The sequence below is a fragment of the Amphiura filiformis genome, chromosome 17 (assembly GCF_039555335.1).
Source record: "Amphiura filiformis chromosome 17, Afil_fr2py, whole genome shotgun sequence".
NCBI lineage: Eukaryota > Metazoa > Echinodermata > Ophiuroidea > Amphilepidida > Amphiuridae > Amphiura > Amphiura filiformis.
The window spans coordinates 5,740,286-5,767,619 of NC_092644.1; the positions used below are offsets into that span (position 1 = coordinate 5,740,286).

The window sequence follows — 27,334 nt, forward strand, 5'->3', positions numbered from 1 at the left end:
CCCTGTAGATATCAATTATCACCATGCTAGAGTAAACCATAATAGCTGCCCCGTTTCTTCATTATTATATGGAAATAATTGGTCTAAGACACTGAGTGAGTGGCTAGTCATGACCCCGGTTTTGGTACTCGCGCTCATCGACGAAATATAAAAAAAAAGTGATTTATAGTGCGCTACGCACAGGCACAACGCCTAGACGTTGATCCACAAGCCTCAGCACACTTTACAGGTTGTCGCTGACCACTATGGCCCCACATCATTCCATGAACCATTTAACAACAAATCGGGACTTTGCTGCTTTAAGAGCGCAACCCTAGACATTCCAAAAATAACCATCGCAACCAGGATCAGCTCCCCGAGTTTTGTACGGGTTACCACAAGACAATTAGCAGTAAGTTCCTTGTCCAGGGGAATTTCAAGCTAACTCAATTTTTCCACGAGAGCATACTATAGGCACCACCAGGGTTCGAACCCGCAACTTCTCGCACCATAGTCGAACGCCTTAACAATTGAGCTAACTTGACTGCTATAAAACACCGCCTTTTGCATCTCATTTTGCGAAGTATTCAAGATAAAAACAGCCCTATTTTTAGCGATTTCACACATTTTTTGCCCATAAACAAGGTATCTTTTTTTGCCAAAATGTGGACATTCAACAATATTTCTATACTTTTTGATGGAAACATGTAGGATACATATTATGCACTGCACCCGCAGTTGAATGCATCCATAGGTGTAGATCTCGGGGGATGGGGGGGGGGGATAAATCCCCCTAATATTTTGCCAGGGGGGATGGTCCATACAATCATCCCCCCCACAATGTTGACGCCTGTATGTGGGTTTCTGATCAAATTAACCTCATATTTGTCCAGGGCTTTTTGGCTACAGGAAGGGAAAGAAGGAAGGAATAAAGAGAGAAAACAAAGAAAGAAGTTGTTTGCTTTGGGTGGGATTCGAACCCGAGACCTCTCGCATGCCAAGCACTGGGTCGGTGAACTTTGCCATGGGTTTTGGGCTTCGCTGGCCAGCGAAACCATGCCTATATCACTTAGGGCGATTGCGTCATCACATCACGTGGGATGCACACACGAACAGTGCATATATCAAGTACCATATTTATTCCAATAAGCGCCCAGGGCGCTTTACAAAGTTATTTTGAGTGGGCGCTTATTTTTTACCTGGTTTACCTAATTTTTTCGTAAGGGCCGTTTATTAGACAAATTTACCTACGTTATAATAGGGTCCGGAGACAATCTAGTAGATTTTTGATGCAGTAAATGTATTGCAAGTTTACACAGGACTTCAAATCCTCTCACTGTATCAGCGTCTATCAGTCACTTCAACATTAATGGTACCCTATGGGCGCTTATTGGAACAAATACGGTAGTATTTTGTAGTACACAGTCCTGTTAAAGTTAATGAAAAAAAAAAATGCATTTTAAGATCAGAAACCTGTGAACATTTTGTAGGAGTATAATATGTTGATTGTTAATGATCATCACTGATGAATTCAAATGCTCATATTAAATGTTGGCACACACAAGCATCTAAAAACATTTTTGCTGCTGTTGAACTCGTACAATTTATCATGAAGACAACAATTGGAGAAAGCAATGGTTCCATCTCACTCAGTATACATGTATCTTGCCATTTGATTGTAATACTGTCATGTATATAGTCAATATTCCTTGTATCTATTTTCTAGATGAGTCTTATAAATGTGGTATTGTAAATAGTACCTGAACATAAAAATCAGGAATAGCAGCGAGTATTAGAATTGTTTTGTAGAGGAAATGTACAGTATTTCCTGATCAGCTACAGAAGCCACATAATTTTCAAGACTAGTTGCACACGTATACGTCTGTGCGTGTAACAAGGTCAGCGTTGTATCTAGGACATGCATATTATCTCTTATCGTTTCTGGCGCTAATAAAATTCACTCACTCTTTATTTACTCTTTTCTGTCTGTCCACTGCATGATCCGTACGATTATCGCATCCGAGTGACGTGACCGTTTAGTTCTTACAAGAGAATTTGAAGTGTTACCAATAGGGTTATCAAAATCGAAGAAAGCTGGTGATAGAAAAACATGATCAACACAAAATGGCCGCATGAAAAAGGGATTTATATAATGCAGATGCAATTCAGTCCACGTTTACAATTTGCTGTTGCTTTCAGTGATATCTAAGAAAGATATGAACCTTTCTTTTTGTAGGGTCACAAGTTTATATTCTACATAGCCCCCAAAAAAATTTGATGATTGATTGCTGGAACTATTTCCCTTTCAAGAATCAGTTTTAACATGTTCATGTAGTAACATAGGACAGGATTGTACTGTTGCATACCTAAGCAAACATGGCTATGATAGCATAGTATGCGCAGCAATTTATACTATAGCTATAGCATACATGTATAGTGTGAGGCCTGTCATTAAGAAAAAGTTTGAATAAATTATATCCTAAATAGTATAGATAGGTTTCCGGTGGAGTGGATTGTAGGTATTTCCTGAATTCTTGTTTCAAGTATTTGTTCTTAAAAAATTGATCAATAAATAATTTTGAATTTGGGATTTATAGAACTTTGAATTTTTGATGTATTCCTTAGTTTTCCTTTAGATACCTCAGATTATATAATAAAATGAGTATTAAATCTGTTCATCTGGACTTATATTTTTGATAGTGACAGTATCGCGCCGCATCCAAGATACATCAGGCTGATCGATCAGGCACTGAACTATTGACCTGTGACCAGGGGTAGCGCTAGGTTGCTTTTTGGGGTCCCGGACCCACCAAAATAGAGTTCGGACCCCCTGTTTTTAAATTTTCTGCAAGTTCAGGGGTCCCTGCAGACCTCCAGTTTTTCAATCTAGCGCTATTGCAGACATACTATTTATGCTGCATTTGTGCAACTCAGACTCGCCAAACTCTACTCCGGACCCCCTACTTTTTAATTTTCTGCAAGTTTGGGGGTCCCTGCGGACACTGGAGTGTTTAGTTCTAGCGCTACCCTTGCCTGTGACACAGTTGATGGTACGATGTCACAGGAGAGTCGTCAGGGTAGTTCCCTGACCCTGATTGCGGCATCGTAGGTCCTTGAAAGGTTGTGGCAAAATCCCCCTCCTCGATTGAGCGAAGGTTCCTCCCGCCAGATATAGCCTCCTTGACCCCTCTTTCATTCAAACCACTTGTAATTAATGTTTACATTAATTTTAATACCCTAATCGTTTCTGATATTGTCCAAAGCTTGATGAATAAATATGGTTATGCATGTATGAACCATATTTTACACACAAAAAATGAGTTACTAGGCATTTATCGTAGTAGCAGGTTGACAATATTGTCTTCCAGGATTTTTTACTCCATGCTTGCATGTCCAGTTAAGCAGTTTGGCAATAGGTTTTGCTCTTACTCTCGAGAGCAATGTAAAGCATATTTGATCTTCTGTTAGAGTCTTGGAGGTCTTAATACAGCTTTTAAATTTATGATAGGTTTCAGTTTGAAATCCAGTCTTACTGATGATACACACATATTGATCACAGACCCCCTTATTGAAATAAAGTTTCCACTGAAAGTATGGTAACATCTGCTGATGAGATGTATTTTTACCAAAGATGTTCTAAATGAGCATACTGTCAAAGCGGCTCTTATTTACAAGAAAACAATTTATGAATATAGTGTCACCAAGGGCGAAAATAAAAGAGATTGAACCAGGGGCGGGGAGGGGCCACTTTGGCAAAAAAATGGCACCTGGTTCACCAAGATTTGGAGTGAACCAGGGGCCACTTTGGATGAACCAGCTACCACTTACCAGGGGTGAAAATAATGAATGATGGACCAGGAGCTACTTTTACATAAAAATGGCATCTTGTTTAAAATTTAACTAGGAACCAGAGGCCATTTCCAATCATCAAATGGCCAATAAAAATAAAGATGTGCTGGATGAGTTAAATATAAGCACAAGCTTTGAATTTGATATTTTTGGTTCAGTATCCAGGGTGCCAGTTTTGTGAAAAAAGTGTCCCCTGGTCCACTAAAATTGGGTTGGAACCAGGGGCCATTTCATAGTTTTTGGGTGCTAAACGGCTCCCGTCTCCCACTTATTTTCACCCGTGAGTGTCACTAGCAAACTGTCGTGGTAAACATGGTAAAGCTGATGTTATGTACATCATCAGTTATGTTTTTATCTTATATTTTAAAACACATAGTCTCAGAGTACCATGTAATGATGGCCAGTACTTAATTAATATCAAGGGATTTAATAAAATGACCGGGATTCCCGCTCTGAGGCATCTTAGGTAGACAAATATATTATTATAATTGGTTCTATCACCTTCAAAGGTATGATATTCTGTGTAGCTTGTCTAGACATGCTTTTTATTATTTCTAGCAGGTTCAGTGATATCTGAACGCCTCAAAAATAAGCCTTTTGCACTGAAAATTGTAACTTCCAATCGGGTTTCCAATCGACTTACCATTCAGAATTATGATACAACTTCATCTAGTTCATCTACTCAATTCAAAGTTGCACTGAACATTTATATTGTGTTCTCAATACTCGAATTGTAAACTTGCAAGGCTATTCCATTTAAAATCCACACTACCCCTGTGGAAGATTTTGGAAATCTTTAACACAGAAGGATTATGAATTTCAAGTAGAATGAACACATTTGAATTTCATACCCCTCTGAGAAAGATTCAACCTGAACCTTCCACAGAGGGAGGACGAGTTTCAAATGTAGCTGATAATGTGTTCATTCCTTTGAAATTCATACTCCCCTGTGGAAGACATTTCAAAAATCTTACACAGGGGGGGTGTGGATTTTAAATTGAATAGCCCATTAATGTAGATGTGTAAGTTCTTGGACTGTATGTCTCAGTTGTGTAATTACCGTGATTCGTCCCGAGTATAGTCCCACCCCACCCCATTTTTCAAAAAATTCCAGAAATTGTTTTAAAAAAAAAGAAGTTTTTTAAGTTATTTATATTTTTGGTTGTGGAGTGTCCCTGGACCTAGACCTAAATGCTAGGATCATTCATGGTTGACCTAAAAAAAGAAAAAGAGAAAAAAAATTGCACAATGTTTTGTGTTTTTAATATGAAAATTGATAATTTGTTTTCATGTAATACTCTAATACTGTAATGATATCAAAATGCATTGAATTTGAATGCATTTTGATATTATTAATAGAGTATGACATGAAAACAAATTATCAATTTTCATATTAAAACACAAAACATCGTCTAAATTTTTTTTTTTTTTTTAGGTCAACCATGATTCCCATGAATGATCCTAGCATTTAGGTCTAGGTCCAGGGACACTCCAAAACCGGAAAAAAAAACTTGAAAAAAAAAAATCGAGTATAATCCCAGTATCCCACCCCCCCCCAATTGTGAACAAATTTCACCTAAAAAATGGGTGCGACTACAATGTATACTCGGACCAATACGGTATTAGAAAATTCATTAATGAGTTTGCATGTCTAAATTATGGTTTTGGTGTAATTTTATGAGCAATGTATGTCTTGATTATCTGATTATTATAAAATGTTAAAACTAAGGTCTGTTAGATGTGTGTTTAGAGGGATTGGGACACACACTACTAGTCATATAAGAGTTGACATGCCCATTTGATGGGTTTGGTTTGGTGTTAGCATTTATGACAATAAATTGTGAAATTTCTTGGGCACTGCACATTTCAGTTGTCTATAATAAGCCCAATCGCCATTGTGACTTCCGGTTTTTGAGAGCACTTTTAGGACACTTTGACCTCTGACATTTCGGGAAAATTACTCTAATTATTATTTATTTTTTTATTATTCTAATAATGTTACAATTGAAAATATTTAGATAATTGATTTATAAAATAAATATATTTTTTGGATTTGTTTTTATTCAAGTAAACCTTTTTGATTATATTTTGTATGCACAAAAACAATTTTGTGAAAGGTCAAAGGACAAACTGTCCTAAAAATGCAAAAACTGTCCCACAATGCATTGCAAACTTCTAATGCCGATTTGGCTTATTATTGGAAAATGGTAATGGTGAGTTAGATTGACACCAGTCATTTCCATGGTTTTGGTGTAATATAAGTAGCATTCCTATTCTAGTTTCATGTAATTCAGTAAAACTGAAAATGAATGAATGAAAGAACAGCCTGACTTTACAAAAAAGTTTGGGTTTAATAAAATTTGAACTACAAAGCTAGAGAAGTAGGCCCGATAAACACATTTGTTGAGCCTGGAGGCTGGCATCTTGAAAATTGTGGGGATGTTAATACAATTGAGTATATTGTGGTGGCTAAAATGCTTTGTCAAAATAGTAGGGGAGAAAAGTTATTGCTCTTCAATGATCAATTGTCATTGATTGATTAATTGTGTGAAAAACCATGACCAGATATCATCATCCCATCAAAACTATCGAACCTTTCTATGTTTTTCATTTTGAAAACAAACAAACAATACTTTGAATTTCTGTGTTTGATTTCATATTGTAACTGCCATAGTTGGTTGACTGGCGAGTCCCATTGATAGGGCCATTTCAGATGAAATCCATACACCCCCTATGAGAGACGTGACCTTAATCTCCCTCACAGGGGGTGTAGATTTCAAATGGAGTCACCCGTTCATGTAAACCCCACTTGTGTTAATCTCTAGACCACCAGGCATGGAGTACCAATATCGCAAACCAGGAAGTGAGATTGCAACTTCACTTGAAATCCAGGCCACTTCGCAGGGAAAGTCCCTGCTCACGTCACTGTCACTTTCACTGTTGCTTATTTGATCATAAATTGGCATAATAAATCCTCAAAATAAAGGATAAATAAAATAAATGAAGCCATTCAAGAAGAATTATGTTCAGGAGAAGTCCCAATTTATTCAAGGGGAATATGGTAGGATGAATTTGGCATCGCCATAGATACAGGTAATACATGTTATTTTAGGGTTGTAGACCGTTACGGATGAGAATAACGCATTCACTGCTGAATTTGGAAGCTTCACCAATGCAATGTTTTTCTCTATACACTGTGCTTGCTCAAATCTTTGTGGGTCCTGCAGACCAGTATGGTGGGAAAATCATGGTCCTTGTCTACTTTTGCAGATATTTCCAGTACCCACCTTTCCCCTATGATCCCCCTGGTGTGAAACTTTAAGGGGCATTTAGTGATCCACAGCTTCATCCCCCACTTTTCTTTTTAAAAAAAGTTGAGATTTATATACCACTAGGAACCTCTGGCTACATAATGTTTATGTACAAAACAAAAAATTTCTTGCAAATTAATTCGTTTGGCAAAAATATCGTCAAATTTGAATTATGTTCTGTTATACCAGATCACAATTACAACACAATGTCCTATGGAGCAGTATAATACATAATGCATAACTCACAAACGCAAAAATCGGAATCACCTGAAATTTTGGGAATAAGCTTTTTGTGGATGCTAGGACGCTCCTTTTTTGTAATACAAAAAAAACCACATGATTTTACAGTTATTCGCTAAATACGCTGCGCTTAAACACGAATAAAATATTTTCATACGCGCTGCCGCTGTAATTTCCCTAAACATAATAAATACACAACATTCACATGGGAAACAGCAACCTAACCTCTTTCTGATCTAGAAAATTTACAGGTCCGCCCAAGCTGAAAGGCAAACGTGAAGTGATGATAGCTATCATCCTTATGAAACGCCTGAATAATCAATCAATCAATGCGATATTGTTATACAATCGCTGAACAACCTTTGTTCAACAGCTGATAGCTTCGTAAGAAAAAACATTAGTTCTGCACAAATTAGACAGCCTGATATTTCATTCCCTTGTAAAAATGTAAATAGGTTTTAAGTTCTTAAAAAAGACTGCTAAATCCATGGCCTGCTCCTTGTAAACTAGTTCACTGTCAGTCAATAATCATATTTGTCATTTGGCCCAATTAGATTTGCCTTTTCCGGATAGATTTCATCAAAGCTTAATTTGTTTATTTGTTTGATTTTTTGTTCTGTGTGGAGATACACTTGGGTCCTGATGGGACTAGGCTCAAACAAAATGCTCAAGCCAGGCTATAAAGCCTATTGCTGGCTCTTTAATTTGATTAATTAAGGTTAAAACTATTTTAAACTGTTGTGATTTGGTAGTTCACAGCATCTTGCGAATGGTAGTGAGCTTTGGCAAAATTGCATTGATCATTTCATAGCGGCGTGTAGAAGAATTCAAATATCACATATACTTTTGTAGGTCCTGTGGTTCTTGAGTTATGTTGTAAAGAGGGCTGAAACATCAATAATTTTGTAAAACGTACAACAATAAATCATTTTCAAACTATATGATTTGTAGAAATAGAATGAACTTTTGCAAAACATCAGAGTGTTATTTTTCAATAATACATTGATTTAAATAATGAAAATCGATGCTGCTTCGACTAACAATGCCTCATCTACCCTTAATAGAACTTTACACTTTACACTTTAAATGTTTAACAAATAACAGAAGATTGGGCCTGGGAATGCAAAAAAATGCAAACTTTTTGAAAATGAGAAATAGCTAGGCCTAAATGACATCGTCTTAATAATATTGCTACCCAGATTTACATGATCAATTTAATTTAATAGTCGTGCAATAATGACATTATTTTGTTTGTCAAATTGGAGAAGTGCATACACATACTAACTGTTACCAACTCCACGGTTGTAATGTATTCTAGCACAACCCTCCATCTATACATACATGGGGTACATGATAGTGCAGCGTTGGAAATAGCTGGTAATGAAAGCATATTTTGCTATGCATAAAAAAATACTTAATTCCAACACTGTGATAGTGACATACTTCATTGACCCCATATGCTCATCACAACTTTTATAAATCCCAGGGTTACAACTATTATATCTTTAAGTCCTTGACGTGATATTATTTATAAATTTAAGGGCCTCCCACCTGTCACAGAAGGCTGACAGTTTGTATCACATCTTGCTAATTTTAGATCATCCCAATTTGACGTGTAACATGTATTTGGGCATAATTAATAATAGGAAGTCGATTCACTTTACATACAGTGTACCATTTGTCAAATTAAAAAGCTACAAAGTTTGTTAATTGTTAATCCAATGTCAAGTAGTTTGAGGGAATAGGTTTGATGCCAGTCAGGATTCTTCGTACCCATCTGCTACTGCCTACTGTGGTTTTATACAGCTTGCCAAGATGGCCATGTCAGGTGCATGGCAAACTGCAGGTTTGTGACACTATACCTTGCATGTATGCATCATAGTCAATTACCATTATAACATGTTATGATATGTACCAAGTATGAAATCTGGCAGATACGGGGCTTATAAGGCTTAAAACAAAACCAGTGTATTAAGGGGGTACTACACCCATTGATTTTTTTTTGCATTTTTTTGCATTTTGTGAAGAAATTACAACAAAAAATGGACAAAGTGGTATGCAAAATGAAGGGGCAAATCTTCTCGTTTTATTGGTGGCACTGGTATCAATGTAGCTTACATGCTTTTGAAGATAGAAGCCAAAAGGAGGTACATCACTGATGATTTAAATTCACTTCATTTTGGAAAGCTTACTATCAACGGATTTCGTTAAAATTGTGGATATGTGTTGCTAACACATTAGGGAAATAATGTTGATATGTAAAATGGGAACAAGTGGTCCCTGATTTCTTTTATGAATTCATGAACTTGGTGCTCCACAACTATCAAAAAAACGAACCGGTTAAAATGCTTCTATTTTCAATGTCGAGCTATATTTTGTATTTTGAACTTGCGACACTATGTCACTGAAACTTAATTAAACCATAGGTAACAGGTTACCACAACCACACTACAGCAATGTTCAAAAAGATTGTATTTTTTGTCACCTATACCACCATATTAGGTAGTTTTCCGTAAGCTTCATTTTTATGATTTTGGTAACTATTTTATATTTATTTGCCCAATCCAACTCAACTAGGCAATCTAAATTGTACTCACCATTTACATCCCAAGGTATTTTAGTATATCCACCTCACAAATTTCCATTATATATCCAGTAACAGACAAAATATCAAAATTGATGCCTCATTATGACATGTATGATATCCACAGACATGACAGACTATCACATGTATTCAAAATGGATGCCTGAATTTGACCTGAACCAATTGACCTATAACCTGACCTTTGATGACCTTATAGCCTTTTTTAATCTCTTTTCCTAACAACATATTATAGAAGATACATACATGGTGTAGTATTGAATTGTCTATGTGGAAGAGATTAGGGCTATTTAATTTATTCAGTGTTATAATCAGTGAGTACATTTCTATAGATAGTATAACAAAGGATTTAATGTATTCTATTCATGTATTCTACTTGGACATGTTCAATAGAATCATATTATGGTTTGTTATGAAACACACATCTCAGTTACCAGGATACAGTAAACAAAAAAATATATAGGGCTAAAATGATTTTCTAAAATGGTTTAAAACCACTTTGTATGTAGAGATATTTTATAAGTTCAGGACATGAGATGATGAACATATAAATATACTTCATAAATTTGCAACAAAAAAAGAAGATGGGTACTGATGAAAATCGGGGTATTAAATCGCCTTAACCAATTTGTGTTTACTTTTTGTTGATTTTTACAGGGGTGCAGGAGCTAGCTACCAAAACCCTACATATACAGTCCAAACGGTACTATATCGATGTCAAACAAAACAGAAGAGGCAAATTCCTCAAAATAGCCGAGGTGGGTGTATATCTTGATAACTTCCGATAACTTCTTTATAAAACCCGGTCTTGTGTCTGGATATAGCTAAACAGCACATTACGTTCCATGACTGCTGTATAGTCTACTGGAGCCCTGTGCAGGGATTGCAAGCTAACCTATAGATACATGTACATCCTTCTATGCTTCATGTACATATACCCAGGATAACTGTATGTTATTGTGAATGCAGTAGTGAAGAGACCCATCCTTACTTGCTTGGCTACACACTTAAAGACATGCACTGCAGTCAAGTTGCCTTTTATGCTCTGCAATATTATCTTGCAGTGATTGTGGCTGCAATAAAATTTAATAACAAGCTTTCTGAAATTTGCATCATATAAGCAAAATATTGAGCGTAATAATGCCAAAGAAAAATGAAGCATTGTCTGTCACTTGATCAGAGACTAAGTTTATCCCGGAATAGTCAAGTGTATTCCCTGTGCAATATGCTTTCCTTAGGGTGTCTTCCCAGGCTCTAAGGAAACCATATTTGGTCCAGGGTCCATGTTATTCATGACCAGTGTCTTATGGTCAGTAGATATGGTGGCTTACAGTTTGCAACTGGAGCAGAACAAAGAATGATATCTAGGCTGTAATGATACCCGGGTCCAAGCTTTCACAATTCCTGCAGCAGTTTCCAAAATGTATCTTTTTTGTAGCAGGTACTTTTGTATTTCCTGGTTGATGGATTTTGCCTAGTTTGCCCCCTCTCTAAATTTCTCTCTGAATTCTCGAAGGCAAGGCCATTTCATATATTATTCTTTGTTTTTCTTTGTATTATGGTAGATTTACCCTTTCAAAAATCATTCGCCTATTGCATGGTTCCGCCATATGCTGGTGGTAGACATGAAAGGAAGTATTACGTAACTTTACGCAATGTTATATGACTGGTTCAATTCCCATTCATGCATGCTGCCATATCGAGGCTCTCCTTGCATGGCGGAACCATGCAAAGGGTGAATAGGAGCGGATTGTTTTACGAGGACATCATACTTGAGTAAAAATAGGTTGGCTGCTGTTCATTGGTTCCGATTACTGATCACTGCAAATGCATGCAGTTTCGATAAAAGTATGATAAACATAGGTGCCAATAGAAAAGGACGGTACCGCAATGCAATAAGGTGGTACCACATTGCTGGATTGACAAGAGATGTTTAGAACAGAGAAAACCTGGTGTTCGTAAAAGCTTGATGTTGTAACTTCGGAAGTTGCGGTCACTGGGATGAGCCAAATTTGTGGATATGGGCTGCAGTCTAAGCAATATACCTAATTGAGGCTTCGATCATAAAGACTAGGTTGATAAATCTATGAAATTAGAATTTTGCCTTCCAATGGCCGCAGTCGTAGGTCATCCGGTCTAGGTCTTGGTTTCAGTCTCATACTGCCTGGTCTCTGTCTTGGTCTCGGACGTGCCGGTCTCGACTACAACAATGTGGACCGAAATGTGTTGATGCTCTGTGATTTCTGGTTTTCAGTGATCGAGCAGGTTATCTGGTAGCTTCGTTGTTCTCACTGTGCATATAGGGTAAAATTGGTAAGGATTCATGTACATCTGTTTTTTTTAATTGGATTCATCATAAATTTGTAACTGGAATATGATGGCAGGTGTCATTTGAGCCAATGGCGCACGCTGGGGCAGGGGGCCATTGCCCCCCCCCCCCCACTTTTGTTGGTCATTCGGGGGGGGGAAACAAAATTTGCTCCTAATCAGACTCCATTCGGGGAAACTGAACAACCTGCCCCCCCCCCCCTTTCAATGTGCTGAGCACGCCACTGATTTGAGCTTATTATCATTAATTGGTTCAAATTGTAATATTTATTTTTGTTTATCTACATAATCACAGGTAGTGAAATATGTGAAGGGTGAACACTCAGAGGTGATATTCTGATTTGTTTCTTCACTTTCTTGTCCAATGGGATTGTGCTTTATGATTAAACTTGTCATACATTAAAACAGCAAGCCTCTATTGCTGGGCCCACTGTCTTAATGACTTGTACTCATTAACTAATTTTGCACCAAGATACTTCTGTCATTGTTTTCAGAAGCCACTTTGATTTCTCAGAAGCCACTTTGACATGATTTTCTATGTAACTTAAGTTTGCCTTTGCTTATAAAGACCTTAGGACAAAAAGTAATCCAGCCTTTACAAATACGCCTGTAGCTGACAAACTATTAATCATATTCACAATATTTTAACATAAAAAGGTGCTTTTATACAAGTGCATTTTGATACCCCAGTCACCCAATTTTGTTCAATATTAAAAACACCGCAGTATTTTTAAAGAAAAAAAAGCACTGAATTTTATAAGTTGCAGTAAATTCTATTGACTTAAATTCATCGTGAAGATATTAATGGCTGTAAGTGCAACTTTTTAATTTGGGTTTTTTCTTTAAAAATACCGTTATTATTGAACAAAATTGGGGTATCAAAATGCGCATACATAAACCACCTTTCTCTCTATGTTAAAATATTGTGAATAAAATGACTAGTTATGAAGCTATAAGCGTATTTGTAACGGCTTTAGATGGAGCCATGTCAACTTATTATGAACTTGGAATGATACTACGTTTTGGGACAAACTTCATCTACAAAAGTGTTTTTCCTTACCAGACTAGATTGATTACACCCAGAACATGTTGTCTACCATCTATATCTAATGTACAATTCTCCCCACCCCACCACAGCACTCCCTCGCACCTCTCTCACCTTCTTTCTTTCTTTACACATCCATTTTAAGTTCTGGGAGATAGCTTCAAAACTAACCCACCAGTCGACCTCCGGTGCCCTGAGAGAACTGGCGGCGATTGGACAAATTATAAAAACAAACCAGGTCAAATTGCTGGGTCTGCCTACCATCTTCATCTTCATCTGATGAAGACCAACCAGTTGAGTTTTAAAGCCATCCCTAAGAATTAATTAATACATCTTCAACAGGATTTTCACAACTTTGATTCTAAATTATCATCTAATTTTTGTTACACATAATATTTTAATGTTTTAATACATAGCCCTAATAAAGGGGTTCATAATAGGTGGCCCGCAGGCCAGGTCCGGCTCACGGACCACTTGTGGTCTACAGGCTCTTGAACAGCTTTATAATAAATAATGTATAGTAAATAAAGCAAAACAAGCTGAATTTTGCCCTCAAACGCAGATCTTTGATCTTTGAAACATTTAACAATCATGAATCCCGAGTGCTACTATAATATAGAAAAAAATACTTTGAAGCATAGACTGCCAGTCCAGACTAGATACGCCATAAAATTGCCAAATTACATTCCGAGTGGCTGGTGGTAGCAGTGTGGAATTTCGTTTATTAGGGAGGTGCCACTGAAAATTTGAAAGTGGATGCATCCACATACCAAAAATGTGGACCCACAGCTATCATGGCTATACTAAAAGTCATCCCCAAAAATAAAATTTTCCAAAAAACTTTTTCCAAATGAACATTTTGCAAAAATAACCCATCCAAAACAAACATCGGGAGGGGTCATTGATACATCAAATTCAAATGGCGTACGGTCATTTGTACTGAGTACCCTGGATTAAGCATTACATAGCCTCTTTCTCCCAACTAACATTACTTTTTGTTAAACTGTACTTTGTTTGATGTTTCACATATCAGTATTTAACAAGTTGTAACCAAACATTCAACATGAGTCACATTATTTTCTTGATGTGTGTGTTATCTGTTTTGTAATCATTTCCTTCCAAATCCTCACCTTCCAGGAGGAGGTACTCAGTACAATCACAGATCCTGGAAAGAATCTGTGGTACAATTGACCATACGGGGACATACCGCAAACATGGGTAGCATTTTCACCCTTTTGGTATATCAATGACCACTTTTTCTAGGCCAATTTTGGTATTATGGATGGGTCCTTTTTTCAAAATTTTCTTATTTTTTTAAGAAAATAACCCAATTTTGCCTCACTGTAGCCAAATTTTTAACATTTTCTCAAAATTCAGGGGGAAAGTTGTAAATATTAAGGCAATTTGTGATAAATTTTGGCCAAAAAATCAATGGGTCCAAATTTCTTAAAAATTGAGTATCCCTCCTCAGGCTTTACCACCATTCATAACTTTTATTGGTTAGCACAGCAGTCTGACTGGCTTGTTCCAAAAAGGAGAATACCCGCTTATCACTTCTGTAACATTTCTCAACAAATCTTGGTGGATCCACTTACTCATTAATTCTGTAAGTTTCTTGGTGTTTGTGCCTAACAGGGGTAGAATTTTGTCTTGAGACAAGCAATCTTTGATTCTTTTATAGGAATTGAACAAGGATCTCTTTCTTTTCTTCTTTTTTTTTTTTTTTTTTTTTTGCAATTTAGCATTCCCTTCTGACTTTGATCAAGCAGAATTATTGATTGGAATGTCCAATTTCAGTCAAATTATTAGAGCAAAGTGAAGCTGGGACACAATTTCAAAATTATACAAATAACAGTTTCAAGCAAATTGTCTCCCCTTCAATGTAAGGTAACTCTTGGTAGCACTTCCCCCCCCCATGGATGAGCTGGCTATATGTCCATTTTTTGTCTCAACATTCAGAATACTTACTGACTGTTGCCCACAAGCTTTGAAATGCAATGTTCTTTTTTAAAATCAAACATGCAATGGAGCACAAGTTTTGTAGTTTCTGGTTTATTTAACGATACATTATTTATTTTATATTACTTTAAAAGTTCTCACTCTTTCTTGATCAAAATGTACCTTACAAGTTACATTACTGCAAATTTAAGAAAAACACCATCTGATTTCATGTGATAGTATTGCACCATAGATCAACACAACATGCAACACTAAGATACATGTAGTGATATGGTAACATTATTTTAAATGTCACTCCATTCCAAAATGTCGGCAAATTTGACCCAAATTGCCGGCTCGCAACAATCAATTTTTTTTTTTTATGCACCTGATGTTGGTTAGTTTATTTTAAAATGTAATATTTTAAAAGGATTTACCATCTTTACTGATCTGAGCTAGGCAGTGTTGCTTTTATCGAGCAGACCTTTGTGACTCAACATCCCATATAAATCTTTTGTTTCCCATTTCCGATCAGACTGAATTCAAACAACGTTTAAATGTATAAGCTAAGATTAATAGCATCTATATCTGTTGGAAGTGCTAAGTGCTGTGATTATTCCCTTTTGACAAAGTAAATGAGGTACTGAAATGGTATGAAACACGGATATTTTCAATGAAAAATACAGTTGATGTAGGATGTAATGCATAATTTGATTGATTCAAATGAGTCTCATTTTAATTTTGCTTTTCCGTTGTAAAATATCGCCCATTTTACCGATTACAAAATAGTGAAAACCTCAATAAACACTGCTAGGTCGTCCTCCCCTCCAACCAGCCTTAGAGGAAGCCCTGCCATGGCAGTTCTTTTTGGGTGAACTAAACCTGCCTGGTTATCAAATTAATTTGATAACCAAGCAGGTTTGGATCACCCCAGAAGAACTGCCCTGGTGGGGCTTCCTCTTTAAACATATTTCAAAAGACAGGTCCTATATAATTACGCTCTTCATTAGGGGAATTTTCAGGGTAGATATCATGAAGAAATTAATCATGAAGACACTAGCCCTACTACCCCTAGTGGTTTGGTTGGAGGAGCCCAGCCTGCTGAAGGGCAGGCACACAGGTTGTTGGGCTATTTGAACTGGGGATGGTTATGCTAAGTTAGCATGCTGAGGAGCAGGTTGATGGTTCTGTGCCGTGGGTGTTGCATGGGGCAAAAGATGCATGATATGCGAGCTGAATCAAAACGATTGGTACCCAGCAGTTTTCATTGATAATTGCCGATTCTGACACATGAAAATTAACATAAGATTTGTAGATTAATTGTATAACAAGTCGTATAAGTATACATTCTGGACATTTCAAGAGAATCCAATGTTGCATTAAGAGGCAGGCTTTTCAATAAACATCAAAATTGATGGGTACCATTGTAGTAACATTGTTCTAAATGTCACTTGTTTCCAAAATGTCGTCAAAATTGACCCAAATTGCCGACTCACAATAATCACATTTTTTGTTTCCGGATACACCTGATATATATCTCCCCTACCCCCATGGTTTGGTTGCAGGTGCCCTCTGTGTTGCCTGGCCCAACCCGCTGGAGTGCAGGGACTACCTTTTGAGGAGAGCTAGAGCAATCTACTGCTCTCCTTACTTTTCTGATATAGGAGAGTGATATTTAGCTTAGTTGACAATTCTCTTCTTACATTCTATTGTAAATACTCTAGACAGCTCTCCTTGAAGGCTCCAGAAGAGCTATTTTAAAATGCTCTCTTGCAAATTCCAAAAGACAGTTCCTGGGAGTGGAGAGGAGGCACATAGGCAGCTGGGTTTTGTTGGATTGAGGATGGTTAGGGTTTTCAAATTATGCACTACTTGATATGATAATGTTATACATTATGTTTGAGATTTAACAACAGCTCCCCTTGAAACCAGTCCTGCATGAAATAAGTGCTTGAAATAAGAGTTGAAGTGACCACCATGCCATATTAAATAAAATACCAGTTTTGATAATTTCAAAATATAGCAAGGTTGACGATTGCTTAGCTATAACACACTAGTCGGATTGCCATACGGAATGCCAATATTTCTTTGAATACAGACCTCTAACTATCAGAGTCCCTCATTGGCATTTTGCTGGTTCAAAAAAATTGAAATCGGCTTCGCACATTTTACTCTTATTTCCCATAACCAGAAAATGCGAGAGCAATCCCATGTTGTACATGTACGTACCACCATACGTGGCTTCATACTAAAAAATATTGACAACATCAAAATTAAGCTGAAAATAAGGTCATTTGCATTTAAAGCATCCTTATTATGTAACAATGGGTGTAGATTTTTGAAAGATGGGGGAAAAAGATACTTGGAAATATAATTTTCAACCTGTAAATAAATCGTATGAAGCATACCTGTGCATCTACACAACTTGCATACGCAATGTATAACATGTACACAGAGTCGAGTTTTCCCTATAAAAGACTATATACATGCATGTACATCTGTGTACAGCATCTATCCTGTGCTTGGTTGATGCATTTCATTTCAGTTCATATATATATGGCTGCAGCAGCAGCATCTCGCCGTACCTCTGCACGCTGTCGTTGTTACTAGCTACCGATTTTGAATGAGGCCATGTGATAATAAGCCGGTGTATTTCAGTATCTAATACACACTATCCATATAGGAGGATGCACCAGTTTGTTTTAGTAGTCTACCATCAAAATAGGCGATTGTCATGCATGATATATTCTGTAATTAAAGTGGTCAATTTTTAATATTATCTAAAAGAAAAATAAATGGTGACAATATTGAAATGGGAAATGGTAGAGCTGTAAAGGTCTTTCTGTCTCAATCTCTCTGGTTGGAACTGATGCAGTTCATACTGGGGGGGGAGCACTTGTAATTAAGTTCACTAAACCAGGACCTGGGGAAGGGCACTTGTATTTCAAGATTTATATTATGCTCATGCAAAAAGAAACACATATCGTAAAAACTTGATAGTTAGTATGTGCTTACTATTGAGTGCTTTTGAAAACATGAAATTGTACCAGTGGGGTTGAGACACAAATTTGCAGATTAACTTGTTAGTATATAACTATGTGTATCGATGATTTGCTCAAAACCCTTTACACTTTTGTGGATGGGGCAGGTTTGGATGTTTTAAAAGCGCTCGATAGTAAGCACCTATGTTAACTATTGAGTTTTTACGGTACAAAGAGTATAGCGTACATTGTTTAGGGTATCAAAAACATTAAAAACCAAAAGAAAGGGTATGTTTGACAGGACCTCAAACATGAAACATCAAAAAGTGCATCATTTAGGGTGTCAAAAATGGAGAAAAATGGTCTGTTTTGAAAAGACCTCGGACATTAAGCATCAAATATTTGAAAAATAATGACTGTTTTTTCACTGTTTAAGGTCAGTAACATAACCATAGTAATGTGTTAGGGTGTTATGGAAGCCACAGAAAAATACTTAGGGTATGTTTTGAAAGCTCATGCATATCACATGAGCATGATACCCACCTCGGCAGTGGTGTAGTGTGGGTCATCACATTGGGGGGGCACCGACCATGATTGGGGGGCACCGAGATCTGATTGGGGGGCACAAGCCGTTTTTCGGCAATTTTCCTATGGGATTTTTTACAATTTCAGATCGATTGGGGGGGGGGGCACGTGCCCCTATGACGCTACGCCACTGCACCTCGGAATACAAATGGCTCCCCCTGAAACCAGCGAGCTGTGTTCTGATTTTAAAAGCAGAATTGTTCAACTCTGGGTTTCAATGCAGAGACATGACACTTGACAATAATGTGGTTAATTCCCTGTAATACTAGGGATTTCCTCACAGAGTTGTGTATTTTCATAGTTTCCAGCAGGATGTCACACTGTTTTTAAGCTTTTTTGTTCTACTTCAACTTTTTTCAAGCAAAGCCACTCTCCCTACTCTCATGCCTGGATGTACTAGGTAGCAAGAAGCACCTCCTTTGCACCCCCTCCCCCGAACTAAACCAAATCAACCTTTTTTAAACCATTACTTGCCCCTCAATGAAGTGCACACATAAAGGGTGGTTTGTCAGCACACTTGCAGCATAACCACAAAAAAACAAAACTTGAAGTGAATGAAAGTACAGGCCTTCTTTTTCTGAACTTAAATACCCTTTAAAAAGTCGGTGAACAAGTGACACATTATCCACCTCTGATTCAGTATGGCCAAGACAAGGATCTTCCTTGTAATAATATTTGCTTTGGTTATTTCAGTGCTATGATCCTGTGCCTACCCAGCACTACTACCATTGCCTTTAAAGGAACCCTTTACTATAGACACGCTGAATTAGTGTTGCAGGGACTGTCTTTTTAAAATTTGCAGGAGAGCATTACATAGCTCTTCTGGTGCCTTCAAGGAGAGCTGTTTAGAGCATTTACAGTAGAGTGTAAGGAGAAAATGGTCAACTAAGGAAAGCTAATAATCACTCTCCTTTATCAGATTTAAGGAGAGTAGTAGAGGGTGATTGCTGTCACTCTCCTCAAAAGGCCAGGCCCTGATGTTGGGAGTTGAGACCACCTTGTCCCAGGTCCATCTAGAGTTTACCCCAAATTCAAGTTTCCAGTTTGAAATGGCTATTATAGAAGTACACCCTATAGAGGCATCAGATGAACTCTGCCAGTAATGCAATCTATGACCCCCAACATGGCAAACAGACACAGCGAGGAGTACTGAGGACAGATACTGTCGAATAAGATTTTGCACCATTTTGTGTAGATATTGGTATACAATGGTCTATGTGGACTTAGTACACCAGTACATTTGATAGGGTTGGGTTTGTAAAATACAATTTTTACGCTAGCTACCATACGTCCATGCCAGCAGCAGCTAGATCAGACGGCTGTTATGCTTATGTGTATGTGTGCATAGTATACAAGCCATGTCTGGTATTGCACCATACATGCTTCTAACTAATAATTGCATTCATTGAATAGCCTCAAAAGATGGCTGGGTTGGCAAAATACTGGGAAAAGTAGTTCAGTGTTTGAGTTATGAGCACAACCTTTGGAAACCATATTCTTAAATGGTTAATTACTTTACACAAGATGAACTAAAAAAGCAATACTTAGCAAGTAGTTCCTAGCGTCCTCATAAGCAGTGATGTCAATCCATCTTAAAGGTTGGGGGGGGTATTTGACCTGAATTGCCAAAAAGTGTCTGAAAAGAACAAAAGGGGGCTAATTTTGCCAAAAATTGGCTCATTTTGCCAAAAGCTAGTGGGGAAATGCCCCACTCATGATATTGTGTAGGTCTAAAATGCAGAAATGCACATTTTTTAGAGGAAATTCTCTGATTTCAGAAATTTAATAAAAATTTGCTTCAGGAACTTTCATCTTTCAAGGATAAATAAATGAATAATTAGGACATGGTTTCAGTTGTTGTATGCAACACAGATAGTTGGTGTACACAAGCATCTAGGTTTATCTTTATGTATTTTACTATTACCATAGTCCAAATCGGTATATCTCCTGCTCTAGAAAAGGCTTACTTTAATATGCCAAGCGTGTCAGAACCGGCTATTCTATTTGGAATGCATACACCCTTTACGGAAGACATGACCTTAATCTTCCACACAGGGAGTGTGAATTTCAAATGGAAGTTACCAGAATGGGTGACTCCATTTGAAATCTACACTCCCTGTGTGAGAGATTTAAGATCATGTCTTCCATAGGGGGTGTATTGATTTCAAATGGAACAGCCCAGTATTACTGCATTGTGTGAACTCTGAATGAACCGTAATTTGCATTCACACAAACTCGACATAAGCACTGGAATATATACCCTCACATTTATTTGATAACCTTAAGGATAGTGCAGACATTAATGTTTTTGCATGGCACACACAAGATGAAACTTATAATAGTAGAAATTTATGAGCAGGGTTGCCAAACCCAGCGATTTGGTAGCCCAATTAGGCGACTTTTGAAGATTTTTCCCGCGACTTTTGACAATTTCCTGTCCCATAGAAACCAATGCTTAAGAAAAAATTGGGCGACTTTTCAACTTTGGCTCCCGCGACTTTCGATAGTTTTCTGCCCCATAGAAACCAATGGTAAAGAGAAAAATTGGGCGACTTTTCGATTATTTGACCCGCGATTCGGGCTGTTATCTTTTGGCAACCCTGTTTGCGAGCAGCAATGGGAAATTGTTGATTTGCTCAATTTAACAGGTGTTGTATGTTCGTAACCGTATTCAACGCGACTGCATTCCAGGATGAAGTGATAACCTACATGATAATAACAGTGTTATAAGTTTAAAACCTTAACAACGGAAGAGACATTTGACCATGTTGGTTTATACAATAGAGGTCAATGTTGATGGGAATGCGATCAGTTGTCAATTTATGAGAAAGGCGGTTCATTTTTATTTCAGTGTACTCTTAAGTTTGTGGGTCTGTTTTTCATTGTAATAACCCATTGAACCAAGTTGAATTTGAATTGACACCCATTTGTTTTACTACCACTACTAATGAACTTGCACTTATTTAAAATGACTTATAAATGCTCCTTGATGAACAAGATGATCAGCCTTCAAAAAATATGTCCCTGTTCATACAATCGCTTGAGTATAGAATAGAAATAGCAACATGTTTAAAATATGAAATTTGTTACAGTTTCTTGTATTGTTTTTTTTTTCAGAGAGAAGCGCCACTTTGCAAGTAAACTCTAATTACAATCAGTAAGGAACTTCAAATTACACATAGCCACTCACTCATTCACTCACTGTTGACATTTTTCTGCCCTGTACCCATTATATTTATGCAGGTTGGTGCTGGTGGCAACAAAAATCGGGTGACTCTTGCCATGTCTGCAGCTGCCGAACTACGTGATCACCTAACAGACTTCAGCGAATGTTATGCACAGCTTGGCCCAGCCAACCCAGAAAACCTACCTGAAGATGGCCGCCTCAAGAGCGAAGTAATAGTCAGGGAGAACAGACGCTATTACTTAGATTTGAAAGAAAATAACAGAGGACGCTTCCTTAGGGTAGGTATCCACCGCGTAAATATTAAGGTGTTTACTGGTAGAAGGGTTGTCATGATTGTAAAGATACACCACCTATGGAAGACATGCCCTTAATCTTCCATGCAGGGAGTGTGAATATTAAATGGAACCATATCCATTCAGTTTTATCTGTTCCAAAATTCCAGTTAAAATCCATACACCCCCTATGGAAGACATAACTTTAATCTTACACACAGGATGGTGTGAATGAATATCAAATGGTTGTCAAATCCATTTGTTGTCGCATTGGGCTATTCGAGTTAAAAGCCGATAAGCCTTTGCATCGGGGCCTGAGATTGGAATTCCAGTTTCCTTTCTCACGAAGTAAGGGCTAAGAGTAAAATTGTACAATTGTGTTTGGGAGTGGCCTTCTCTCTTTCTCTTTTTCCTAGCTATTTTCTTCCATTTCTTGCTTTTGTTTATCAAAGCTATCTTGGCCAGCATGCATATATTAGCCTACACTGGCTATCCAGGCTTGTGCATTTGTATGAGCTTGGAACGGTCCATGGTTTTCCATGGATTAGCATGTGTTCCTCACGGACCAACCTGGGTAAACAAACAAACAAACCACCTATGGAAGACATTACCTTAGTCTTCCACACAGGGAGTGTGAATATCAAATGGAGCCACCCATTCAGTGTCATCTGCTCCAAAATTCCAGTTAAAATCCATACACCCTCTATGGAAGACATAACCTTAATCTTACACACAGGGAGTGTGATTATCAAATGGGGCTACTTGAATGGGTGATTGTATTTGAAATCTACACCCCCTGTGTGGGGGGAGATTAAGGTCATATCTTCCATAGGGGGTGTATAGATTTTAACCGCAATAGCCCATGACTGACCGTATCCATTTATCAACACACAATTGTTAATTAAAAAAAAATATCAGCCTTATCTCATTGTACATCTTTTTGTTTTTTTTTGAAACACTGTCGATTTTAAACCAAAAGACCCTTTCAATCAAAGATTTCTCCTTAAAGAGCCCTGCATCATTGGGTGGCTTAAATTGCTTAAAAACACAAATATTTATCAATTTCCACTCATCAACATGTATTCATGTTGAGAAATAGACTGGCTAAACATGGGTTGATAGTTAAAGAAATAAACATATTTTGCAAGATCTGGATGTGCTCTGTTTATTGAGGTACATTTCGCCGTTACCGACCCATATTGCACTACTCACCATTCCAGAAAAATACAGAACTAGAGCTAATTGCGCATACACATATACGCGACCTTAGCAATAGCTAATTAACTAGGCCTATAGCTAATTAGCCCAGCTATATAGCATGAATGCATGTAAGCAGTAGTATATTATGCTGATTTTACTGAGGTCTTTTTTGAAATGCACTATAACTTTGGAATTTGGCTAGAGACCAAGGTTAATTTGTTAGCTCACCTATAGCATATGCAAGTTCAAAAGGTCCAGCATATATTATGTATAATTCCTTGGAATATACATGTATGAACAGATGTTTGTAGTATTATAATTATAATAATAAATCATATTACATAATTATTTTCCATAATATTACAGTATGTGAAATCATTTTGATAAGGCCAAGTAAAATAAAAAACATGTTTCAAAAAAGGATGAAGAGGGGGCTTTTTATTTTTTATCGTAAAATTGGTGCAAATACCCATAATTAGAACTGTTTTAGCGCACACAATAATGCCGGAAAAAGGAGGAGGCCTCTTTTATATCTTGTTCAACGAGATAGGCCTCTTCTAATTATCACAAAACCTTCCAAAGGTGTTTCTTGTATATTAGCAAGGCTATAGAAAGCATCTTTACACCCTAGACATATTTTTTAAAAGTTATAACTGAATTTCAAAAAATAAAATTATAAACTGAAGAAACCTCAAAAAAGGAAGCGGGAGAAGACGCGAAACATGATTATTTTTTTTATTCGGCCTAACCAAAAATTATTCAAGATTCATGTAAATATTTCTGTGCAACTTTGGTCATGCGCTATTAGAGTGCGACTTCCTAAGGTATTTTGCTTCATACTGGAAGTAATACCTACATGAACTTTGACCCCAATGACCTTTGACCCAATGACCTTTGACCCCAATGGATGTATGCAAGTAATGTCATGCTATATTATAATTTGAGGAATGACTTAGAATTTTTAGTAACAGAACAGAAAATCACATCAGCCATAATGACCTTCAGTATGACCTTTGACCTCAAGGCTAATGCATGTGTCAAGTGACGCCATCTTGCTGTGTAATTCGTAAGGAGTAGCAGTTTTAGTAAAAATAATAGGAAATAACATTTTCGGTCATAATGACCTTTCCATGACCTTTGACCTTGAGTTGGTCATGTGACATTTGTGCCACCAGCTATTGTACCTGATGACCAAGTAACATTGTTGTACTATATATATTTGCGACAGCATCAGCATTTTAGGGTATTTGGTCATATACCGGAAGTATCCCTTAATGACCTTTGACCCCGATTCTGGACATTAACTTTTAGACACTGGGTATAGCTGATGCATGTACCAAAGTGCCATCATCGTGCTGTGTAATTTGTGGAAGGAGTAGCATTTTTAGTGAAATCACGTTTTTGACCATTGACCGGAAGTGGATGACCTTTGACCTGAAGTTGATCATGTTTCATTTGTCCCCCCACCCAATGGTCCTAATGACCAACTATGGTCAACATAGCTCAAAGCATATGGCTACGGTGGCTCATTATAAGATTGACAGAAAGAAAGAAAGAAAGAAAGAAAGAAAGAAACAAAGAAAGAACTTGACAGAAACAGACCTTAGCAATTTTGCAAATTGCTAAGGAACAATTTTGCAAATTGCTAAGGAACTAATTTTTTTGAATAAAAAAAATATTATCCTGTTCTGCCAAATGAAACATAGCTAAATCCTAATCCTTTAGTCAGTCCTAACCAGCAATCAAAGTCAAATTTTAATATAGCCAATTTTTGGAAATACGGGCCAAAACATGCGTTTTTAGGGTGTTTTTCGTATGCTGTGACAATCAAGCCCAAAGACTTGTACTAAGACTAATTTCAGTTTATGCATTCTAAATTTTGGAAAAGACATGTTTCATTCTTATATTCCAAAATCCAACCATTTAATTAAAGTAACACAAAAAAGTGAAAATTAGAGCAAAATTTTGGCATATACTCAAGATTTTGAATGCTTAGACTGTGATGCGATTGTTAGAAAATATGCCGAAAATGCATGTTTTTGGCTCTTTTTTTCAAGAAATTAGTAAAATAGTGAACTTTCTCGTTTATCTCTAGTTAGGACTAACTAAAGGATAAGAATTTAGCTATGTTTCATTTGGCAAAACAGGATAATATTTTTTTAATCCAAAAAAATTAGTTCTGTATTTTTCTGGAATGGGGAGTAGATAGCAAATCAGTATAAGGTAAAGGTAAAGGAGACGATCCTGTATAAACAGTAATCGGAGTGCCCATCTCTTTCATTGGCGACTGGGCCAGACTCCTCCATGTAATGTTGCTATAGGGGGATCGCTACACCTCCTCCACAGCGAGTCTGTTACCTTCCCAGCACTTAAGAATGCTGGTACCCATTTATACACCTGGGTGGAGAGGAGTAATCGAGATAAAGTGCCTTACTCAAGGGCACAACACGATGGCGTCGCCGGGGCTCGAACCCGCAACCTTCCGATTATGAGTCGGAGCCCGTTCCGCTCGGCCACCGTGCTCTTGTATCAGTATAGAACATTGAAATGGAAGAAATGCATTGTGGGAAGATATCTTCTGTGTACGTAGCTAGAGTAAGATAATTTCATAACATGCTCAATCTGAGGCTATTGATCGACGGATGTGTTGATACGATGCTTTATTCCACACAGTAAGTGTATTGTTATAGCAGGCCATACTACAGGTTGTATGCATTGTAATGTACAAAAGGTAGCCTGGGTTCGGAACAGTAACCTCAGATCGTGCACCGTCTAGAAAATTTATAATTTGACAAAGCAGCATCAGTTGGCTGCGGAGCAGGCGGTTACAAGCTTTCTCCAACTATTGCGATCTTGATATTAATTTTATTTTTCACTTTATTTTCTCTCATGTACAGATTTCACAAACAATTGATAGACAACGGCGTACACAGATAGCTGTACCAGCACAAGGTCTGGTGGAATTTAAAAATGCCCTCACAGAACTTCTAGATGAATTTGGGACTGAAAATGGAGCAGGTAAGGGACAGAAATCCTGTCATTGATGAAATGTTAGCTGCACCATTTTTCACCCTGATGTGGCAGTGAGGCCTATTTCATTGGGCGCAGGTTCGAATCACTAGCATTCGCTCAAAGGGCTGGCGTACACCACACACTCGTTTTATGACGCACATATAGATGTGTGCATGAAACAGCTGCCTTAACACATTGACCTCACTGCCACAATAGGGTGAAAATGGTATATAGTTGTTGCTGATATTTAGATTGAAAGGCGTGAACAGTTAGAGACAACTGTTATCAATATATGGTCATGTTTTTTGAGGTGGGACCCAATTGTGTCACATCTTGCTATTGGTCAAAAATCAACTCCTTTTTTGTATTTCTGATTATATTTCAAAAAGTTTTCACCCAAACTAGTAAAAGTATACATTTTTTTTTTTTTATATTGTCATGATTGCAAATCTGTAAAGTTTGAGTGGATATACAGGGTGTACCAAAAAATATACAGGGTGATTCCATTGAAAAATACAGAAAAATTAAATTCCTTTACCACTCCAATATTTCTACATAGTATATTAAATTGAAAAATGAACTTGATATTTGGAATGTACACAGTTAGTCCTTTCATTAAATATATAGTTTGTACTATATTTAGTAAGCCCATTGTGTTATACAGGGTGTGAAAAAAGTTGTAAATTAAAATTTTTAATTTATGTAAAATTTCCCAAAGTGTCATTAAATTTGGAAAATATATTCAAAATAGTTTACAGAATTGCTATAATATCAAATTCAAATATCCAATTCCTATATAAGGTGT

At 37.2% G+C, this 27,334-nt stretch overlaps 1 protein-coding gene across 2 annotated transcripts in view; it reads left to right on the forward strand.

Moving 5' to 3' along the window:
- Positions 1 to 27,334, forward strand: part of LOC140136849 (transcriptional regulator protein Pur-beta-like) — a 73,653-nt gene that overhangs the window by 25,587 nt on the left and 20,732 nt on the right. For both annotated transcript variants that reach the window (XM_072158447.1, XM_072158448.1), the window contains exons 3-5: positions 10,639 to 10,739; positions 22,102 to 22,323; positions 26,415 to 26,535. In XM_072158447.1, coding sequence (XP_072014548.1) covers positions 10,639 to 10,739; positions 22,102 to 22,323; positions 26,415 to 26,535 — 444 coding nt within the window. The remainder of the gene's footprint in view (positions 1 to 10,638; positions 10,740 to 22,101; positions 22,324 to 26,414; positions 26,536 to 27,334) is intronic.